This window comes from Oryctolagus cuniculus, chromosome 9 (genome assembly GCF_051225735.1).
Source record: "Oryctolagus cuniculus isolate XC-2025 breed Fujian yellow rabbit chromosome 9, ASM5122573v1, whole genome shotgun sequence".
Taxonomy (NCBI): Eukaryota; Metazoa; Chordata; class Mammalia; order Lagomorpha; family Leporidae; genus Oryctolagus; species Oryctolagus cuniculus.
In genome coordinates, this window is record NC_142875.1 from 694,833 (window position 1) to 717,256 (window position 22,424).

Here is a 22,424-nt window from a genome sequence, read left to right on the forward strand (position 1 = left end):
CGCTGGGGCCGTCCCACCTGCCGCAGGCACTTGTGGGAGCGACCCCCGCACAGAGGCACGGTCCCCCTCCCTGTCCCCCTCTCCCCCCACCCCGTCCTCTGCCTGTCTCTCGGCGCCTGAATCAGGTAGCGAACCTGGGATACACACTCCCCTCTCTTTCGCTCTAAATTACGGTTCTCCGTGAGAAATGGTAAACAGAGGCAGTAATTTTGCATAGAGTTGTAACTTATGTTTGTTTTACCAAAATGTACTTTAAAAAATAAAGATCCAGTGGAAGGGGCCCAGTGTGCCGCCGGCTGCTGGTGTGCACCTGTGCTTTCTGGATGCTGTGAAGCAAGGTCCAGGCACTACTTTTCTTGTATGTGTATCACTTTCTTTTTTTTATTTATTTTTTTGGTTTACTTATTTGAGAGGCGGACTTACAGAGAGAGAGGTCTCCCATTTGCTGGTTCACTCCCAGATGGCTACAGTGGCCGGAGCTGGGCCAATGCAAAGCCAGGAGCCAGGAGCTTCTGCAGGTCTCCCTCGTGGGTGCAGGGGCCCCAGCACTTGGTCCATCTTCTACTGCCTGTTTCCCAGGCCACAGCAGAGAGCTGGAGCAGAAGTGGAGCAGCCCGGACGTGAGGCAGCCCCGCACGCCCAGGCTGACCCTGCTAGGCACAGTGTGCCGGCTTCCTGTGGGACCTCACCGCCATCGTCTAGGCACAGTGTGCCGGCTTCCTGTGGGACCTCACCGCCATCGTCTAGGCACAGTGTGCCGGCTTCCTGTGGGACCTCACCGCCATCATCGCACCTAACCGGGGAGCCCTGCACAGTGAGGCCGCGTGTCTGCCTTTCGCCAGGGCTGTAAGAAGTGCTGCTGGGCGCGTCTGTGCGTCTGTCCTGCGACACCTGCGTGCTCGGGAGCCCTGCGTCTCGCAGCACGCGGCACTCGGCACAGTGGCCCCGGGCGGAGGGCAGGACCAAGGGGCGCAGGCGGGCACCCAGGAGGGAAAGTGAAGAGGGCGCGGGGCTGCTTTGCAGCCAGCGTGTGTGGAAAGGCACAGTTCTGTCTAAAGGCTGAAAAGCGAGAGGGCAGCTCTGCTTCTCTGTAGCTCGAACGGTTTTGTCAGCGAGGCCGTTTTGGGAGAGCACAGCCCGGTTTCTGTCTGTCGTGTGGTAGGACTCCAGGCGGAAGGGCTCGTGCAGCACCGCTGACGGGTGCGTGTCTCGGGGGTGGGTGAGCGGTTCTGAGACGACCTTGTGTTTTCCAGGGTGCACAGGTACACACACTTGCAGACGGTGGCCGTTGGCAGGTCCGTCACTGAAAGGAAGACGTGACAGGTCGGAGAAAGACTTAGTCCTGCCATACTGCCAGGGCAGGCTCTGAGATGTCTGTGAACACGCGTGTGTAAAAAGCAGGTGTGGGTGGGGGCTGGCACCGTGGCGCAGCGGGTAAAGCCTCCGCCTGCAGCACTGGCATCCTGTATGGGTACCGGTTCTAGTCCAAGCTGCTCCACTTCCAACCCAGCTCCCTGCTGTGGCCCGGGAGGGCAGTGGAGGATGGCCCGAGTCCTTGGGCCCTGCACCCGCATGGGAGACCAGGAGGAAGCTCCTGGCTCCTGGCTTCAGATCTGCAGAGCTCTGGCCGTTGCGGCCATCTGGGGAGTTAAACAGTGGGTAGAAGGCATATCTCTCTCTCTCTCTCTCTCTCTCTCTCTCTCTGTCTTTCAAATAAATAAATAAATAAATGTTTAAAAAAAAAAAACAAGCAGGTGGACGGGCGTGGGACCCACATGGTTTCCGGGACCTGATCGGAGTCCTCTGCTCCCCGTGCAGCTCCCTGCTCGCGTGCACCTGGGACGCGGCAATGATGCTCCAAGTCCTTGGGCCCCTGCCACCCATGTGAGAGACCCGGATGGAGCTGAGGCTCCGGCTTCAGCCTGGCCCGGCCCTGGCTGTGGGGGCCATTTGGGGCATGAACCAGCAGGTGGAAGAATGTCTCTGTCTCACCTGTGTGTGTCCTGACTACCTTTCAGATAAATAAATCTTAACGGGGTGGGGGGAGCAAAAGAAGAGAGTGACAGACAATTCCAATTAACATGGAAGGGACTGGGACCTGGAAACCTGCTTCCCACCCCCAGGGGCCGAACGTCTGACGAGAGGCGGATTTGGATAGTCTTGTGATGTGGGACAGCTTAGATAACGCCAAGTTCCTGAGTGGAAGCCGCACCCCCTTTGCTCTGTGCTGCCATGTTCGCCTACCTGTCAGTCAGGGGACCCCTCCCCAGGAGGTGCCTCCTCCTACCCAGGACGTGGGCGTGGTACCACGTGAACACTTCCCTTGTTCTAAGCACAAATAAAGCTAGAGGAACGGAAGCTCGCGCCCTCCTCCACGTGGACTCAGGACGAGCCCGGCAGGGTATGATAATTCCCGTCCTTTGGCCCCATTCTCCCTTAGTAAGGCCCTAATGGGCCTGTGTATGTTTCTCACTTTGTAAGGAAAGTCCAGCACACTGCATGCCGTGTTTGGGCCTGTATTTAGAATTCTCTAAGTAAAGACAAGAGTTGGAAAATTAATTTAGGGACAACCTAGCCTATAGCATCAGGGTGTGACGTGGCAGTGGAGGGGACCGTGGGGCACACATCCAGCCCAGGGAGGACCCTGTCCCCGGTCCCATCACCAGCATTGGTTCCTGCGAAGCCACACCCTCCCCCACGGGGCACCCTGAGAGACACAGGTGGAGCTGCAGGAACAGGAGCGTGGCACTGTCACAGGCCCGAAGACACCAGGGCACAAGAGAGCTGATGTGACAGGGGTCCTGGGCCAGGTCGCCCGGAGGAAGCTGGCAACAGCCAGTGAGCTCCAGTGTCAGTGACGGAGTCGCACCAGCGTTCATTGCTAAGGGTGCATTTACTTATTTATGTGTACCTATTTGGCAGAGCGCAGGGGGAGGGAGACTGATCTTCCATCCGCTGATTCACTCCCCAAAGGGCCTCAAAGCCAGGTCTGGGCCAGGTGGGAGCCAGGAGCTCCATCCAGCCTCCTGTGGGTGGCGGCCATCGCCTGCTGCCTGCCAGGTGTGCTGGCACTTGGACTAGAGACCCAGGACAGGGGTAGCAGGCGGCACAATGGCACCACGCCCGCCCTAGTCTCACCTGAGCATGTCCAGCCCGAGCCAGGTCCACCGAGCGTCTTGAGTGAGCACCCTAGCTTTTGTAATAGAAAGTCGGGACATGTAGAGAAAGGGGAAGCCAGTTCTTACCCAGGGCAATCTTGCCACACTTTTCTGCGAATGTGTGCTCTTAGTAAATGTCACTGTGTTCCGTGCCCCACTGTTTGACTATAACCCAAGCTCTCCATGTATTGCAGGGTGCAGAGCCTGGTTTTAACAGACGCTGTCATCTGGCTCTAATATTTTACGTAATGGTGTCCATTTTTGCATGGTCTCACCTTCATCTTTTGCTGAAATACGTAAATATTTGTGAGGATAAGTTTGTTCCCCAGGGAGTGACAGTCTCGGGCGGGAGGCGGTGGTGGGTGGTGCCCGGGGCTGTCTATACTCTGCCCACAGGAACCTCTTCGTTCTCAGCTCGGGTCCCTCAAACTGGAAGGGACCACGGGTGGTGAGAACGTCACACGCTGGGAGGAGGAAGTGAGGGCGGCCAGAGGCTGTCTTGCTGCCCTTGGTGCCTCAGGGCCCAGCTTGCTTTCTCTGCTCTGGGAATGACTACGTGACTCTGAGGAAGGAACGTCAGACAGAAGACAAAGTTTCCAAGTGAGATCAGTACAAGTGAGAAAAAAGCGAGATTCCATCATACGACAGTTGTGGAGAGATGGGCTGACGCCGTGGCTCGCTGGTTAATCCTCCGCCTGCGGCGCCGGCATCCCAAATGGGCACCGGGTTCTAGTCCCGGTTGCTCCTCTTCCAGTCCAGCTCTCTGCTGTGGCCCGGGAGGGCAGTGGAGGATGGCCCGAGTGCTTGGACCCTGCACCCCATGGGAGACCAGGAGAAGCACCTGGTTCCTGGCTTCAGATCGGCACAGCTCCAGCCATAGTGGCCATTTGGGGGTGAACTCTGTCTCTCTCTCATTGTCTATCTGTCAAATAAGTAAATAAATTATAAAAAAAGAGGCCTCTGTAGGCATCGGATTGCTCTCTGCTTCCTAAAATCCTGCCACTGTGAGCAGCTTCTATGCATTTGTCTTCTGCACTGAGTCAGTGTATCAGCTTCATAAATATACACAACACACACACATATACATGTATGTATACACGCATATATGTGTATATATGTGTACATATATGTACATATATATAAACACTTTTTAAAGATGTATTTATTTAAAAGGCAGAGTTAGGGAGAGACACAGACAGAGCTTCCATCTGCTGATTCACTCCCCAAGTGGCTCAATAGCCAGGATTGGGCCAGACCGAAGCCAGGATCCAGGAGCTTCCTCCCGGTCTCCCACACGGGTGTGGGGCCCATGAACTTGGGCTGCCAACCTTTGCTGCTTTCCCAGGCCCTTTAGCAGGGAGCTGGAGCAGCCAAGGCTTAAACAAGTGCCTATACGGGTGCCAGTGTCGTGCGATGGTTTTCCCAGCTACACCAAAGCTCCGGCCCCTTCATGTGTGTTTTTTTTTTTTTTTTTTAAGATTTATTTATTTATTCTAAAGGCAGAATTAGAAAGTCTTCCATCCCCTGGTTCACTCCCCAAATGGCCGCAACGGCCGGAGCTGTGCCCTTCTGAAGCCAGGAGCCAGGAACTCTTCGGGTCTCCCACGTGGGTGCAGGAAATCAAGGACTTGGCCCCTCCATATTTTCAAGTGATCCAGCCTCAAGTTTTTGTTTTTTTTTTTTTTCTTCTTTTTTTCAAGATTTATTTACTTGAAAGGCAGAGTGACAGAGAGATCTTCCATCTGCTGATTCACTCCCCAAGTGGCTGCAGTGGCTTCACTGGTCCAGGCCAAAGCCTAGACTCTGGAACTCCATCTCCATCTCCCACATGGGGGCAGGGACCCAAGCCCCTTGGGGCCTCTTCCACTGTCCCAGGTGCATTTGTAGGGAGCTGGGTGGGGAGCGGAGCGGCGGGAACTTGAGACAGTGCTCCAGTACGTCCGGCTGCCCGCCTTCGAGTGGCACTGAACGCTGGCCCCAGCCTCGGGTTTCTTCGTGCAAACAGCATAGGAAGACAGCAGCCCAGGGTCACACGTGGCGTGGCCTCGCGCTGGCAGGCCGAAGCTGTTCCTGTGGACACTGCATGGGGACCTGGTCCTGAGCTAGAACTGCTGGAGCTGCCACTCCCGCCTGGGTGCTCCCGCTCCACTGGGCTGGACGGCGCGGCAGGTGCAGTCGGCTCTGGCGTGGCTGGCCTGCGCCCACTTCAGGCCCTCCCGTTCTGCTTCTTGGACAAACGCCTGTTCCTCAGGAAGTTGGGGTCTGCCCATTGAGAGACTCGTATCTTGGGACTGGGCCTTCTTGGTGCCACTTTGAGGACGTGCCGTATGTGGGTGGCTTTTGGACCTCAGCATGTGTGCCCTGTGACCCGCAGCTCCCCAAGCTCCTGGGACCACCCAGCCTTTACACACCTGTGTTTGTTTTTCTTTAAAGATTTCTTTATTTGCTTGAAAGAGTTACAGAGTGAGGGAGAGACAGGGAGAGAGATCATCTATCTGTTGGTTCACTCCCCAAATGACTGCAACAGCTGGTGTGGGCCAGGCTGAAGCCAGGAGCCTGGAACTCCGTCCTGATGTCCCACGTGGGTGCAGGGGCTGAGGCGCTTGGGCCACTGCTGCTGCTTTCCCAGGTGCGTCAGCAGGGAGCGGGATCAGAAGTGGAGCAGCGGAGACTCAAATCGTGCCCCTGTGAGAGGCCGGCGCCACAGGTGGTGGCTTTACCGGCTCCGCCACAGGGTCGGCCCCTAAATGACCTTTTCTAAATCTTCCAGGAGTGGTTCTGGGAACCCTGCCGCCCTCACACCCTGAGTGCAATGCTGTTATTGGCACGTTTCATGGATTTCTTTGAAGCACTTAAACCACAAAGTTTTGTTTTTAGAAGGTTATGAAAAAGGAACCTTCTCACAAAAAAAGAACCAAAACTTTCACCTTCTAAGAGAGCAGAGTGAAAAAATAGTTGCGGGGCCGGCTTGTGGCTCAGTGTTGAGGCGCTGCTTGGGACGACGTCCTGTTCAGAGCGCCCAGGTTCCAGTTCGGGCCCCTTCGGTTCAAGCTTCCTGTGAGCGCACACCCTGTTAGGCAGCAAATGATGCTCAGGGACTCGGGGCCCTGCCACTCCCATGGGAGACCAGATTGCGCTCTGGCTGTTGCTGGCATGTCAGGAACGAACCAGCAGCTGGGAGTCTGTCCCCCACCTCCTCTGCCTTTCAAATAAATAAGACAAATACAGATTTTAAAGGTTCAGTCTGCTCCTTAAAGAGAATTGTCCAAATGGCGTGGTTTGTGATGCTCGTTTCCACTGTGCGTGCGCACGCTCACACACACACACAACACACACACACACTGTGGGGAGCAACTCGGACTAGACTGAGTTACTGGAATTAAGACTTATTCTATGCATCTGCTCTCCCACAATATGGCGCTGGGAGAGGAGGTAACAGCTTCTACACAGCTGCCTCCAGTTCAACCAATAAACTGCAGGACCTGCTCCTGATTGGAGGAGAGCAGCGTACTCGGCGTGTGGGTAGCAGAGTTGGGATTGGTGGAAGAGGACTATAAAGGAGGAGAGAGACAACATGCACCAGGAACATCTATGGGGAACATCTGAAGGAACACCTGTGCAGCCCCCGAGAGAGCCGGCCGGCGGTGTGCTGCTCCCCTGCGGAAGTGGGGAAAGTGGCCAGGGGGAACCGCCCTTCCACGGAGGTGGAAGGGACGGTAGCCAACCCGGGAAGAACCAGCAGCAAACCCGGGGAGGGCCGAGCAGACAAAAGAACAGCGCAGGGTCCTGTGTCGTTCCTCCACGAAGAGGGGGAGCGACACACACACACAGTTATAAGCAGGCACTATTCTTTTTAACAATGGAATGTTGTCAACAGGGGCCTGGGGGTGGCTGGATTAACAATGGCTCCAGGACGCCAACAGGGCACACAGCAGGGCACCATGCTCAGATGACACAGGAGGAAGGCAAGGGTGTGATGTGTGATGTAAGCCATGGTTAGCCTGGCCACCGTCGGTTCCTGCTAGCGAAGGAGAGGTCAGGAGCAGGACAGAAACGTTAGTTAAGGACGACGGCTGAGGCTGTGGTCCCCACGTGACATCCTGGGCTGAAGGACTGAGGGCTCCTCGCCTGTTCATGTAGCAGCTGGAGCTACGCCAAAGGGCCCTACGTGTCCTTTTTCTTTTACCTTTTAAAAAATATTTATTTTAAAGGCAGAGTGACCTGAGAGAGCACGAGAGCAAGCTTCCATCTGCTGGTCACTCCACAAAGGAGGCAGCTGTGAGGTCTGGGCCAGGCCCAAGCCTGCCCGGGGCTCTCACATGCATGCAGGGGCCTAAACACTTGGGCCATCCTCTGCTGCAGGCTTGGAAGCAGAGCAGTGGGGGATGCCGGCCTCACAAGCTGCGGCTCAGCCCACTGTGCCCCAACGATTTTGTAAAACAGTGACACCCACTTGGGTGTCCCATTCTCACAACCGTATACAGCCACGGACCCGCCAGCTGGATCAGGACCCAGGAGTCCCAGGGCCGGTCCTCTGGGCCACTTCCTGTCTCTGGGCACGCACTTGCTTCTCCTGTTACGATGCCCATGCAGATGGCAGCACGTGCCGCTGTGCATCATGTATGAGGGAGTCCCCGTCGAGCGTGCCACCTGTTCACTCCAGCTGTCGGCCTGCCCCGTCACCTGAGGAGCACTGGAATCACCCCAGGTTCTTGGTTGTCTCAGAGAAAGCTGCTCTGAGCTGTGTCCAGGTCTTCCTGTGGATACCCGGGTGTGTCCGCAGGCCGCTGTTACTACCCATACAGTTTAGTGATCTGCAGTGTCACAGCATCTGGGCTACTGGACCAGAGTGCGGATCTGTCCATGTGGGCAAACTGACTTTGTCTTCCCGGGCACGGACAGCGTGCGTCTGTTTCTCCACGGCTCTTTCAGCTCTGTGCGCTTAGCCTCGTCATCTTGAAGCTCCAGCAGCGGCCTCTGCCCACATGGTCACCTCGTCCTCAAGTTTGCTCTGGTGCCCGTGTTGGCAAGCCGGGACACGTCCTGTTGTGCCCCCCCCCCCCCCCCCCCCGCTGGTGCAGCGTTTGGGTCCCTCCCTGGTGCCCACATGGGAGACCCAGGCAGGCTGAGTCCAGGCTCTGCTTCAGCCTGGCTCATTCCTGCTTTCGCATGCACTCGGGGAGTGGACCCGAGCGTGGTGTTGTCTGCTGTCAAACACATCAAAAGTGAGAGCGCAGGACAAAAACGCCATGCTGCAAATAGAAGGCAACATGAAACGTCTCGGTTTCTGGCACTCACTCGTGTGGCTTCTGAGAGTATTCTCTGGGTTGCAGAGTGTGGAGTCACATGTCCTGGGGTCGAGGGTGACTTGGTCAGTAGAGATGACGAATCTCAGTCTACACATCCAAATAATCCGATGAGAGCCGGCAGGACGCTGAGGCAGGGCGGCACGGGAAAGCCTGGCCCTCATCTCATCTCGCCTGGCGGTGCGTGAGTCAAGAATCGGCAGCTGGAAAACGTCAGTTACACCGTAAGGAAGCCCAGGCGGGCCCTCAGAGGGTCCCTCAGACGGTCCCAGCTGCCGGCTGAGGGCCGCGGCTTTCTGTTGCTTCCTAAGTTTGTAACTTTTTATTTAAGAACGTCTTCAACACAGAGGCTCTCTAGCAGCCACAGCAGGGCCGTCCACGCCGTTACGGGGGTGTGAACGGGTCCCTGTGCTGGCCTGTCAGGCTGGTGGACACCCAATCACCCAATTAAGGCTGATGACCGCAAGCACCTGGGCAGCGGGGAGGCCTCTGTCCAGCTCAGAGGGGACTGCTGGGTGGTTGGTGGCACCTGGGCAGCGGGTGGAGCTGTGGCGAAGACTCTCAGGCCGCGGACGTTACCCAAGAAGGCTTTGGATGCAAGAAGAGAGCAAGTATACACTTGGCACACGCCCATGCACGCACGCACGCACTCACGCAGAGTGCGAGGCCACAGAGTGACCAGTTCTGCACTCAGCCCAGCTCCTGGGAGGTCGGCTGCGTTCCCTTCCTGATGTGCACACACACTGCAGCCCTCTGCACGCCACCCGTGCGTCTCCATTCCTGCCATGGACAGCACCAGGGTGCTCCACAGCGGGGACCCCTGCGAACCCCAGACCGGGCTGCCTGGTCTGCACGTCCTGCTCGGCTGTGGTGTCCCCCAGGGGCTGGAGGCAGCCTGTACCCCGGGCCGCCGCCCGTGCCCCCACTACACTGACCTCCTCCACACCTTAGATGGGGCAACCGGGGTCTGTCCTGGCCTGCTCCACCCTGGGCAGGGCGTGTCCATCCCCTCTGATTCCCCAGGGCCCAGCAGCCCTGTCCTGACCACCCCATGGGACCCCTACTGGACAGCCCTCCTGACTCAGTCCTCTCAGCTCTCCGGTCTGCCCTGCCGCGGCCCTGAGCAGCCACAGCTCCCTGCACACGGTCACCATCACAACTAAACCCCAGCCCTGCCCTGTGTGGTGGCCCCCGGCCCGGGTAAGGCGGCCTCTGCCGTTCACACGGTCACTTCACCATCGTGCCAGTGCCCCGCCTTGCAGGCATACAGGGGACTTAGTGGCCCGCTCCTTCTGTCGCGGCTCTCACGGCTTCTCCCTCTCCTTTCCTGTGCACCTGCCTCGCCAGCGACTCCCCGTGCCCGCCGACCCATAACAAGCACTGAATGAGCCATACTCCCCCGAGCAGTGGGCCACGCGTGGCGGGGCGGCCAGCGGGCCGCGTCCCTGCTTCTGCCGCCCTGGAGACGGCGGAGCACCGGCTGAAGAGGTACGAGGAGCGTGCCATTTGCATACCACAGAGTTTATTACTGCGATTTTAAGGCCTGTTAGACTATTCGAAGTCAGTCCACATAAATTACATTAACAATCTCCAGACACAGTGAACTTAAAATTGAAGAAGTAGAAGTAGAAGTCTATCTGGTCTCTCCCACACCACATATCAGAATTCATAAACAAAAATTTACAAATATAGAAATAATGAAGAATAAGGATTTAAGATGGGAACCCAAAGGATGTCATATCCTAAACACGCATGTTTCAAAAACGAAGAATCTTTTAATAATTTACCACAAAATCAAATTATATAAACTTGGTGTATTCCAGAAAATATTGCTTTAAATACTTATACCATGATCAAGGTTCCTTTGGTAGCTTTGAATCAAAGTGAAACATGCTCTTATGTCAAACAGAAAGCACTCTGAAATGTGATCACAGTCACACACTGACACCCCCACGGAGCTTCCAGGGAGCTGCTGGGCTGCGCGCACACACACACACACGCACACGCACCCACGCACACCCACCCACACACACACGTAGCCAGATACCAACAAAAGCCTTTTAATCTTTTGACAAAATAACTTCTGTTTCACAATGTCAAGACTTCAAGTCTCCTAGAAAACTTTTTAATAGTGGTAGAGCAGAGAACGAGGGCTGTCCCTGCACAGGACTGTAAAAACCAAACCTGACTTTATTATTATAGTAATCATACAAATACTGCAATTTAAAAAAATCAAACAGCAGTTTCCCCAATGCCAAAAACCAGGGACTGCTAGACTCAATCTTAGAATGAACACACCAACACACGAACCCCCAGGCCCTCAACCGACAGCGCGCGGAGCTGGGCGGGACTGAAGGTGCTGGCAGCCCCGGCCCTCGCCTGAAACCCGAGTTTCAGGAATCCAGTCAAAAAGCCCGAAACGTTTGGAAAAACAGAACACACAGGTGCGGGCTGCTGAGGCTGCATCACTGGGCGGCCGGTGGAGCACGAGGGGCGTGGCTTCAGGCATCTTTAGAGCGAAATGCAGCATGTAGGGTCTTCTCGGCGCACTCGTGACCACACACACAGAACCGAAGCAGCTCAGCTCCTGCCCCGGGAACACGACCTTCTGAGGGCCGCCTTTAACCAGCGTCTCAGTCTGCACAAAGCAATAGGAACAATTTAAATGCCTAAAAGAACCAGAGGGGGAAAAGATACTTATGCCGTCTGGAGACCCAAGCCCTGTGGGGACAGCCCAGAATCAGCGCTCTCCCGTCTCGTCCAGGGCCCACAGCGGGCTCCAGCAGAGTCCCGGCGACGCGTGGAGGCGCCCCGTCGCTCTGAAGATACATTCTAGTGTTTCTCTAACGCAGACACGGCTGACGTCACGCCACATAGTGGTACTGGTTGGGATTGTCTTTGTCTCTCTCCATGTAGTCTCTGTCTATAAGAGATTCGATTCTCTTCTTCAAATCGCCAGGCTGAAAAAGCAAAGCAGAGTCCCCGATCACTGGGGTGCCACGCATGCCAATACTCACACGTGACGCGATGCTGTCCCAGAATCACTGCCACTGCACACGCACTGTGCACACATCCCTCTAACTGCACACAGGCAACGCTCAAACGAATGCCGTTTTCTACCTAAGAGAATCTGACTGCCCTCAGTGTGGTGTCCCGGGGGTGCAGGAGCATACGCAGCCCCTGCTTTCAGCGGCGCGTGCACAGCAGGGGAGGCCCCACGCACGCAGGCGAGTGCGGAAGGACCCCGTCCCTGGGCACTGGCTCTGTTACCACTCACTGACCACATTCACTGTGTCCGCACCGCATGATACAAACTCCAGTGGCCCTGCCACCTGCGCACCTCCCAGTCCACCGCATTTGGAAGCACCTATGTGAGTGCATGAGCAAGGCTCTCCCTCCACAGGGTTTCCCACAGGGCACCCTTCTGCGGCGACGGGCCACGCGGTTAAGACACAGTGGGAAACGCACTTCCCTTAAAGGCAGAGCAGGAGCTCGGGCAGCCGCGTGCCGGGCTGGCCACGCAGCCCTGCACTTGCTCGTCGGGCCTCTGGGCCGACAGAGGAGCGCGGACACCGGCCCTGGCGTGGGGGAGGACAGCAGCAGCCGTGACAGTGTTTCACGCTGATGCACGTCACCTCTGGGGGCACAGGGCTCAAGCACCGGCCGCTGTCCCACGGTGTCCCCAGTTCCCACAGCACAGGGCCAGGGGACTGGGAGCTGGTGGCAGGCAGAGCTCGTGACTCCCGGGCTGACCACACACCTGCTGGGTCTCCTTAATGCTGCCCTGCCTGCGTGCGTCCCACGTGCAGGGCAGTGACTCGGCGCTGGGGGTCAGAACGGACACCTGACCTGAGGCTGAGATGCTCTGTGGCTGCTAACTGCAGAACAGGAGTTCTCACTGCCCTCTCCTCGCAACCCCGCGAGCACCGCTGAGAAGTCTGTCCAGACACCCACGGCACATCCGCCCTTCCTTCTTGAAACAGGCACCAGTGGAATACGCCGGCCAGAGCCCTGTCCCCCAGCACACTGCATGCAGACGATCACCACTGACCGAGGCCACAGATCTGGGCCCCAGGACGGCTGCTGGCACAGCACCACGCACTCAGGCGCCCACGCTACACTCACCTTGACCGGAAACTTCAGCTGATTATACAACTCAGAAACCAGGAGATTGTGACCCAGCGTCTTCCTCATCTTCATTATTCTGACGATGGCAGCATCGATCTGATACTGTCGATCCTGAAACACCCGCTCAGTGGTGCTAACCTGTTCCTCAACCTGGACAAAAACAGGGAAGAGGTGAAAATGTCTTTCAGTATGATTTCAGGTTGTCGAGTTTCATGAGAAACGCAGAGAGAGGACAGACAGGATGAGTCCTGTTTTATTATGCGTTTTGACTTGTTCCCATAAAAGCTAGCTTTCCAGAATAGCAAATCTCTTAAGCCAAAAGAAAAATAATTTATAAAATTCATGTTATTACAAATATTAAAAATTTGGGCCTGGCGCTGCGGCATAGCAGGTTAAGCTGTCGCCTGCAGTGCCAGCTCCCATATGGGTGCCAGTTTGAGTCTTGCTGCTCCACTTCTGATCCAGCTCTCTGCTGGGAAAGCAGTGGAGGATGGCCCAAGTCCTTGGGCCCCTGCACCCGCATGGGAGACCCGGAGGAAGCTCCTGGCTCCTGGCTCCTGGCTTCGGATCAGCCCAGCTCCGGCCGTTATGGCCGATTGGGGAGTGACTCAGTGAATGGAAGACCTCTTTCTCTCTGCCTCTCCTTCTCTGAGTAACTCTTTCACATAAATAAATAAATCTTTAAAAACAAACAAAAAACCCAAATATGCAACAATTCTACATATCATAGATTGAGCCTATCAGCATAACACAAAACAAAGCAAAGCGCAATGGCCGTGAGGATCTGTTCCGGAGACAGGAGCTCTGCCCCGCATCGGGAGCCCAGGAGTGTAGCTGACAAGTCAGTGTGTGGCCAGCCTGGCCCGGCTGGGAAGGCATCGTCTAGCTTACAACCCGCTCCTGACTTAAACACACGATGAGGAGCAGTTCTTGGGAGCAAACAGCGAATACCAGAAAGAGCTTTACCTAACAGCAACCTATGAGGGTCTGCAGCTGAAGTGGGGGGGGGGGGGTGGTTCAGGACGGGGCAGGCCCCAAGCCATCACATTGTCAAAGGAACCCTTTATCCAGAAGACTGCCATTCCTCTACTGAACTCAGGACAAGGAGAAAGCCTAGTTGCACTGCACGTTCTTTTTAAGATTGATTTATTTATTTGAAAGGCAGAGCTACAGAGGGAGAGAGGGGGAAAGGGAGGGAGGGAAGAAAAGAGAGAGACAGACACAGACATGGACGGATCTCCACCAGCCGGTGTACTCCCTAGGAGGCTGCAGTGGCCCGAGCCAGGTGGTCTGAAGGCAGGAGCCGGGACTCTCCTGGTCTCCCACGTGGGTGCAAGACGTGGTTTAACCACTGCATGCTGCACCACAGCACGGGCTCTGCACCGCTCCCACCTTACCTGGAGCAAAGTGCGGCCTCTGGCAACTGCTGCTGGACAAGACTGAGCGCTTCCCCAAACAGGGACTTAGCCCGCAACTGTTTTTATTTTTTTAAAGATTTATTTATTTATTTGAAAGTCAGAGTTACACAGAGAGAGGAGAGGGAGAGGGAGAGGGAGAGGGAGAGGGAGAGGGAGAGAGGGAGAGGGAGAGAGAAAAGGCACAGCGAGCCCCAGGAGACGGCTGACCACCCTCTCCCCTTACAAGTCTGCAGCAGGGGCACACGATACGCCAGAGACCAGGTCATGGGGGGCACAGATGACAGACACAGGACATGTGAGAGGGGACACAGGACGTGTGAGAGAGGGCACAGACACAGGACATGTGAGAGAGGACACAGGACATGTGAGAGAGAGGACATAGGACGTGTGAGAGAGGGCACAGACACAGGACGTGGTGAGAGGGGACACAGGACGTGTGAGAGGACAGGTCTCCCATGTGCCCTGGCTTCTCACGGACACTCCCCGACATGTGTCACGGTGGCCGATGCCTGGCTGTCGCCCGGAGCCGTCCCCTTGGTGCTGCACGTGTGGGTTTGGATAAATGGGCAGAGCACACAGAGTGGTTTCTCCGCCCTCAGCTGTCTGTGCTCTGCCTTCGCGTCTCCCCCTCCTCAGCCACCTAAGAGGTGGCACAGAGATGTGCACGTGTATCTACATGTGTATGTACACGTGTACATATGAAGTGAACAGGGCAAAACATCAAAAGTTGTTAAATTTTAAAGCTAAAAACATAAACTAACAAAACAGTAATTTCACAAAACATGTGAATTAGATTAGTATTTGATCCATTCAATTTCTCATTTAAAAAAATTTTAAGCATGAATTCTGCTAACGAGAATGTGAATACTTGTCTATTAAAGAAAATCCAGTTTAATGGGTTTTGTAGGCAACATGTACCAAAAGGAAACCAAAACTTCTTGTCGTTTCATACGGCAAAGTCATTTCTCGAATATAAAACCACAATTAGGAAACAGCTTTCCACACAATTAAGAACCCGTTTCCTGCCCGTGTCCTGGCCAAGCCGGGGACGACTCACCCCTGGACACGTCCCACACGACCACTCACGTGCCCGGTGCCGCTGCCCAGTGTGCGCCTCTGACCTGCGTTTCTTCTGGGGGAGCACACCCCTGTCCAGGGGAGCACGGCGGGGCAGACACAGCGTCTACACAGAACCCAGCACTCCCCAAGGCCCCTGCGCACACCCGTCTAGACTGGGGGTTTAGGGGGACAAGGCGGCAGGGGCAGCGGTCCCCACCCTTCTGGACCTGTGACCTGGCGAAATCACACAGACACGGCCCCGCCCGAGGCTGGGGCTCAGAGCATCTAAAGGTGCAGCAGCGGGCCAGACACGGCGCTGGGCTCTGGAAGCGCCGTGCACTGTGTGCGTAGCCTTCTGTGAACAGCAGTGACCACCGCTGTGTCCGCTGACTGGCATCAGCTGTTCCAGGAGCAGTGTGTGAAGAAGTCACCCCGAGACGAATGCCTCCCGGGGAGCAGCACAAAACCGCAAGACAAAATGCATACGTACGGTCTCCTTCATCTGGATCTGGTTGATCTTTATCCTGAACAGCTTGTGCTTGAAGTCTGCGTTGAAGAGGAACTTGTCCCCGTCCTCCACCTCCTTCCCCTTGGGGCTCTTCAGCAGCACCCGCGCCTTCCCGCACGCCAGCGACTGCAGCGTCCGCCGCAGCTCGCTCTCCTCTGAAGGGAAGCAGAGGCAGGAGGGTCAGCATCAGACAGCAGGGGGTCCTCTGGGGAGGGCGGTGGGCACCCCACATCGAGGGCCTGGGGAGTCCCAGCTCCGCTTCCAATCCGGCTTCCTGCGACGCGCCCCTGGGAGGCAGCACTGAGGGTCCCGGCACCCTCGTGGGAGACCTGGAGCTCTGGGCTCCTGGCGCAGGCCTGGCCCCAGCTGGCTGTTGTGGGCATGTGGGGCGTGAGCCAGCAGCGGAGGATCACTGTCTGCCTCTAATACGCAGAAAAGAAATGCTGCTGCCCAGTGCGGCCAGCAGTGCCGCGGGCGGTGACTCGCGGCATCGCCTACCTATGCCGGTGGCCATCTTGATCTCCTCGAAGCTGAACCCGTCGCCCTCGTTGAACATGAGCAGCACGAGCGTCTGGAACAGGGACACCTGGAACTCCTTCTTGCCCTTCGAGAGAACAGAGCGCCACAGCTGAAGCTAGCCTGAGCCCACTCCTGGCCTCCTTTCTGCTCTCCAACTTTTGTGAGGGGAAGAACTTACTCGTCATACCAAATGGGAAGAAACAACATTACAGAACGTGAAAGAACACAATGGCCATCAGGAATAGTCCTAGAACATCTTCTCCTGGAGTCTGTTTTGCAGTAGCAAAACTCTTTCATCAGTTCTGCGGACCTGGAAGGGACTGCCGGCTACTGGAAGCTGACGCCCGCAGACGCGACAGCCCCTTCCCCTCCACTCTCGAGCACAGCGGGGTCCTCTCAGCGGCAGCAGGGACACTGACGCCAGCACAAGGCCGAGGAGGCTCCGTGACAGCACAGGGAAGGGAGGGGCAGCCGGCAAAAAACCTCGACACCTCTGTCCAGACGGAACAGGGGCAGGTGTTCTGGGCGTACCAGGGTAAACTGCCGCTTGCGATACCCTCATCCTGTACTGCAGTGCCAGTTCAAATCCTGGCTGCTCTGCTTCCGATCCAGCTCCCTCACGTGCTGGGGAGGCAGTGGAGGATGGCCCAGGTACCTGGACCTCTGTCACCCACGTGGGAGTCTTGGGAGCTCCTGGTTCCTTGTTTTGCTTGGCCCAGTCCTGGCTGCAGCAGCCATTTGGGGAGTGAACCAGAGAGAGGCAGGAGTGCCTGGTTTGAGTCCTGCTTTGCTCCGATTCCGGCTTCCTGCGACTACGCACCCTGGGTCCTGGCCACCAATATGAGAGACCTGGACTGAGTTCCTGGCTCCCGGCTCCAGTCTGACCCAGCCTGGCCACTGCAAACAACTGGGGAGTAAACCAGCAGATGGGAGCTTTTCCTCTCTCTGCCTTCCAAACGAAAGCAAATTAAAGAAAAATGTAAAATCACAAAATACACACATGGGTCATCGACTCCCTGAGCCCAGGCTATGGCAGGACTACTGCATCTGGCGTTCCTGGGCAGCAAGTGCCCACGGCTGCCTGCACCTGCATCCCAGCCTGCGCTGGTGAGCACGCTCCATGCTCTGTGCAGACAACCGAGGGCCAAGGAGGCCGTGTCGGGGGCTCCAGCAGACCCAGGCGTGTGTGGGGACAGCTGCCGGCAGGCGAGACAGAGGCCGAGTTTAACTAACAACTGTGGACGAGGCTGGGATGACAGAAGTTAACTTCCTCACACCTGAAGGACTGGGCTTTGTGGTTTTATGTAGACGACCCCGCACAACAATACCACACGTGTACACAGAGGAGCGCGTTACAGTAGCTCTGTGAGGCAGGAACTTAACAACGCCTTTGCTGAGCGTGGTTTATTTGAAGAATCAGAGCCTCTCCCACACGTGTTCTGCGACACGCGTTCCCGCCCTTGCAGTACAGGGTAAGCACTGCACGGAAAACTCCCGCTCATTCCCCTGTGGGACGTCGCAGGCAGAGGAGTCCTGGAATGGGACTGTCCGCGTTCCGAGACGAACCATAAAGCTCACCAGGGTACCGTCCTCCCTCAGCAGCGCCTCGGCCGGGCGGGGACCTCGGGCAGCGGCTGGGAGCCAGCCCCCTGGGTGAGCTGCACTGCTGTGCTCTTCTCTGCTAGAAGCCGGTTTTCTGCTGATGGGGGTCTCGGGTTTTCTGGGGGATTACTTACCCCTTACCATTCGTTTTACCGAGTAAATGAAATAAACAAAAACTCACTTCCTTAAACTCCGCTTTCAGAACAGCATGTCCCAAAGTCGTCTGCCACTGAAGTTTCCGGCCGCTGTGCTTCCCGAGGTAGAAGGTCTTAAACACTTCCTGAAGTTTAACCATCTGCAAGCACACGGAACAGCGCGCATCACACCCAGCACCACTACCCCGAACCGCACCTCGTTCAGCTACACTTCTTCCCGCTGTCACAGCTCCATGACAGTCAGTTATTCCTCTGGACTGTACTCCCTAAGAAGACACTTGCTATCCTTGGAGTCTGGGGTTTCCCGTCCCATCTGGGACCTCGTTTGAACTGGAATGTACCAGAGGGTGCTCACTGCAGCCAGCCACAGTCGCGGTGCACTGAAGACCGTGGCCAGCTGTGCAGAGGCCGTCCCTGGTCTCGGCTCACACTTCCTGCATCCTGTGCCCTGGTGCTGCTCCTGATCTGAGACAGGAAGTGCTGTGTGGTTACGACTTCTTCCTGGGTTCATTTTTCCTTCATTCTTTTTAAATACTCAACAAAGTTTCTCACTTGCCTTAGCTGGACCGGGCTGGACAGTGTCCCCCAATACTCATGACCACGTAGGACCCCAGAACGTGACCTTACTCGGCAACTGGGTCTCTGCAGACAGAGCTCATTTAGATGGGGTTGCACCAAGTAGCGTGGGCCCTCGCCCCACGGCTGGTGTCAGTGTAAGAGATGCACACACACAGGGAGGCTGGGAACGGAGGGACGTGTCTGTCAGCCAAGAAACAGGAGCACCACAGCCCCCGAGCTGCAGACGGGCCTGGTGGGTTCCTCCAAGGCCCTCCGGAAGGAGCTGGCAAGGTGGCTGGATGAACAGGAGCCTACGTGTATGCGAGGAGCCAAAGGAAAATGGGGATCTCTGTGGGACGGGACAGGACGCAAGCCAGCATTTACACATCGGAGTCTGTCCACGCCCAGCCCCTCTCTGGGGCAGTGCAGGGGAAGCCGCTCTGCTCTTCACAGCAGGCTACTGTGAAGTGCTGGGGGAGACTCCACACCCAAGCCCACACCAACACCCGTAACAACTCGGGGGTCCTCAGCTGCCAGCCTGGTCTGCCCGGTGAGCTCTCTTCATTACACTACTGTCTCTCACCTGAGAACTCTAAGCAATGGCTCTCCAGTAACAGAACCAGCCCCACCGAGGCCATGCCTGCCGACTTCCCGCCTCCAGACGCACGAGGGAACGCACCCCTGGTGTGTGGACACCCTCCCCACCCCCCATGGCACAGTGGTTCACGCGGCCCCGCAGTGCGGGGCTCTGCCACCGTCAGGAGTGCTGCAGGTGGGGAAGTCCCCGATCCAGGCGCTGGTGGCGTCTCGGAACTCTGGCCTGGTTCCACACTGCAAGGCCCCTCCCCTTCCCGGCCTGCCCTGCTGGGTGTTAACTCAGTGGGACTGGGCCTCCACCTGCAAGGCCGGGAGAGGCTAGCAGTGCCATGGCAGAACAGTGCCTGCGCTGTTCCCAACGGGCGCGGACGGTGGTCACTCTGGCGCTGTTCCCCAGGCCACAGGGACACTGGTCTCTGCGTGCCGACTCAGCGCTTGCTCACACACACAACGGCACGACAGGGGCACAGGACCCAGCACTCACTTCTGGCGTCAGATGCACCTCCATGGGCGTGTACGTCGGCCAGTAGCCCATCGTGAGGATGTTCACGGTGAGGTCGATGGGGCCTGGGTCACTCTGATTCTGCATGTGCTAAAAACACAGCGGATAAAGCCATCCCGTCAGACACCATCGGAACAATGATCAGAAACAAGGAAGCGGTGCAGTGCCCGAGGTGCAAGGGCGCACTGTGGTCCCCGCAGCGCGGTCCACGGCAGGCCTGGTCCCTCGGGTCCAGGGGCCCCTCTGCTCTGCCGGTCTGAATTTCAGCTACTTGAACGCACTGAGCGCTCACCTGCTTGAAGTGCACCATGATGTCCTTGGAGAGCTCCATGTCCTTGAACATGCCTTCCAGCTTGCTGGTGAACGCAGCCCCGCACTCTGCAAGGCCAAGGGGTGGTGAGGGCGGAGGTGGGCGCCGCGCAGCAGCCCGCCCGTGCAGGGGCGCGGCCCGCCCCGTGCTCACCATGCTTCAGCTTGGACAGCATCGACTTCTCGGCGTCCACTGAGGCACTTTTTCCAACCAGGAGTCTTTTTGCCAAATCCTTTTTATAAAACGCTTCAAAGACGTCTTTGCCTGTTTACAGCAGGTGAGAGGGAGGCACCGTTTAGGACAGGGGAGCTGCACCTGGAGTGCAGTTACACTTCGAGTGAGTCACTCTAGCTGCACTTCCGGATGCAAACCAGCTCCACGGACACTCAGATTCCCGGGTTAAACTCCCAAACGAAGAGACACGGCTGGATGTGGGTCATTTAAAAAGATGATTTACTTATCATGATAGACAGAGAAAGCTCCCACCCACTGGTTCATTCCCCAGATGCCCACCACGGCTGGGGCTCGATCTGGTCAGCCCAAAGCTGAAACCAGGAGCTCGATCCGGGTCTCCAAGGTGGGCGGCGAGAACTCATGCATTGTGGCCACCACCACCTGCTGCCTGGGGTCCGCACGAGCAGGCGGCCGCAGCGAGGCACGGCGACGCGGGCTGTCCGGCGGCCGAGTGCCCGCCCACCCTGAACAGCTCCTCACCGTGAATGAACCTGAACATGATCATGATCTTGTCCAGGATGCGCTCCAGCTCCTCATCTGTGGCTTCCTTGTTGCCTGCTCTCAGCTTTGAATCAACGTGCTTGGCTGTCAGAGTAAACGTGTAAGAAATCCAGAAACCAATCATTTGGAGCGTACAAAGTTGGAAGCACAGAACATCTCTACTTTCTACAAGCAGGAATCAGCAACACTTTGAAACTTTTCTATGACAAAAAGGCCAATATCTGAATTTCAGAGACAGGAACTTTCAAGTCATGTGAGGTAAACACTTCCCAAAACGAACAAGGCCAAGAGCGGGATTTTGACACAGCAGGTTTAGGCGTCTTAAAACAGGTGCCAGCGACCACCAGCTTGCTTGGGTTTCATTACACACCACGGCTGTGGGGACACGCCACTGCTGCGGACACTGCAAGGCCAGAACGCGCAGGGGACTTTCTGAAACACAAGGCAGCTTTTGGCTAAATCCAAGGGGATGCTGCAGAAATAGGGGCTTCTCTGCTTTGGGCTTGTTCCTGAGCCCATGCAAGCCACCCTGAGGTGTCAGAGAGGGGACCACAGCCCTCACGTGATGGAAGCCACAATGTCCCAAAGCCCCCTGGGAGCAACCACAGAGAAAGCGGCATGAAAGACAGCTGCCTGGTGAATTCTTCTGTTGATTTCATTAGTCTTTGAAAACTTACTATATTCTGCACAAACACAATCAAGGAAAACTGACTACTGAGCTCTATGTTCTACCATATAAGACTCCTGTATCACCGTGTTAATCTTTGCCTCTACCTGCCTGTAGATTAAAAACTTCTATGGACTCAGAAGTCCACAAAATCTGAAATATTACTTTGATATTATAACAAGTAATTATACAAAAGGTAACTTAAAAGTCTCTTAAGGTAACTTTTAAAAAAGATAACCTAAAATATGCTATCATCTGCCATCTCACCTAATGCCATCCTAATTGTGATGAAAGGACACAAAGACAGTAAGGATATTTTGTGTTAAATATTATCTACAGACAGACAAGACTGGCCTCGTAACATATATAAACCCCATCTATTTTTTTCTTTTGCCGAAAATATATTTGAAAGGCAGAGAGACAGAGACTGACACCTTCCATCTGCTGGTTCACCTCCCAGGTGCCTGCAAAGCCAGGAGCCCACAACTCCATCTGGCCTCCCATGTGACTTGCAGGGACCCCAGTACCTGGGCCGTCGCTCACCACCTCCCTCCCAGGAAGCTGAAGCTGGAAGTAGTGGACCTGGGACATGAACCCAGACACTCTGAGATGGGATGCACACATCCACCATGGCGTCTTAACTGCCAAGTCAAATGCCCACCTCACAGTCCAATTTCTAAATGGAATCACTCAGTTCCATCAGGATGGAGAATTAAGGCTAATTTTTACAAAATCAGCTTCGTTCAAGGAAACACAAACCATCCCCTTCCTCTTGTGTGAAGTGAAGCCTGGTCACTCTATTGCAGTGTAGCCTGCCTTATGAAATGCTACGCATCTCCAGGCGTGCGCATGTCTTAGCAAGACTCCCTAAACCTCCCCCGAGCTTTGCCCTGGTCTCCCGCATCAGAGAACTGTCTGGAAGGGTTTGTCTACCGATCAGCTCTGCAGGCTTATTGGGTCTCTTGTTGATGAACGTCTCGAAGGACTCCTTCATCAGGTTGATGAACCGCTCGTTCTTCTGGAAGCACACCTCGATCACATGGTCCACCCTGTCCTTGAAGTCCAGCAGATCCTGCACCATGTCTTTATCCTTCTCAGGATTGATGACAATCGTGGTTCCAAACGTCTGCAAGGGGAAACAGGTGCCCATCATCCACAGGCAGGGCACCAGACAGTGCTTCCTCGGGCCAGCACACCGTCAG

General features: G+C 55.9%; 1 protein-coding gene across 2 annotated transcripts in view; it reads right to left on the reverse strand.

Moving 5' to 3' along the window:
• Positions 1-9,969: 9,969 nt before the first annotated feature.
• The window catches only part of CUL4A (cullin 4A), a 43,915-nt gene continuing 31,460 nt past the window's right edge, over positions 9,970-22,424 (reverse strand). For both annotated transcript variants that reach the window (XM_051841699.3, XM_089303360.1), the window contains exons 11-20: positions 22,156-22,348; positions 20,535-20,639; positions 19,974-20,084; positions 19,803-19,888; positions 19,493-19,600; positions 17,880-17,993; positions 16,076-16,181; positions 15,560-15,732; positions 12,590-12,742; positions 9,970-11,424 (exon numbers count right to left, since the gene is read on the reverse strand). In XM_051841699.3, coding sequence (XP_051697659.3) covers positions 11,329-11,424; positions 12,590-12,742; positions 15,560-15,732; positions 16,076-16,181; positions 17,880-17,993; positions 19,493-19,600; positions 19,803-19,888; positions 19,974-20,084; positions 20,535-20,639; positions 22,156-22,348 — 1,245 coding nt within the window. In that variant the 3' untranslated portion in view covers positions 9,970-11,328. The remainder of the gene's footprint in view (positions 11,425-12,589; positions 12,743-15,559; positions 15,733-16,075; positions 16,182-17,879; positions 17,994-19,492; positions 19,601-19,802; positions 19,889-19,973; positions 20,085-20,534; positions 20,640-22,155; positions 22,349-22,424) is intronic.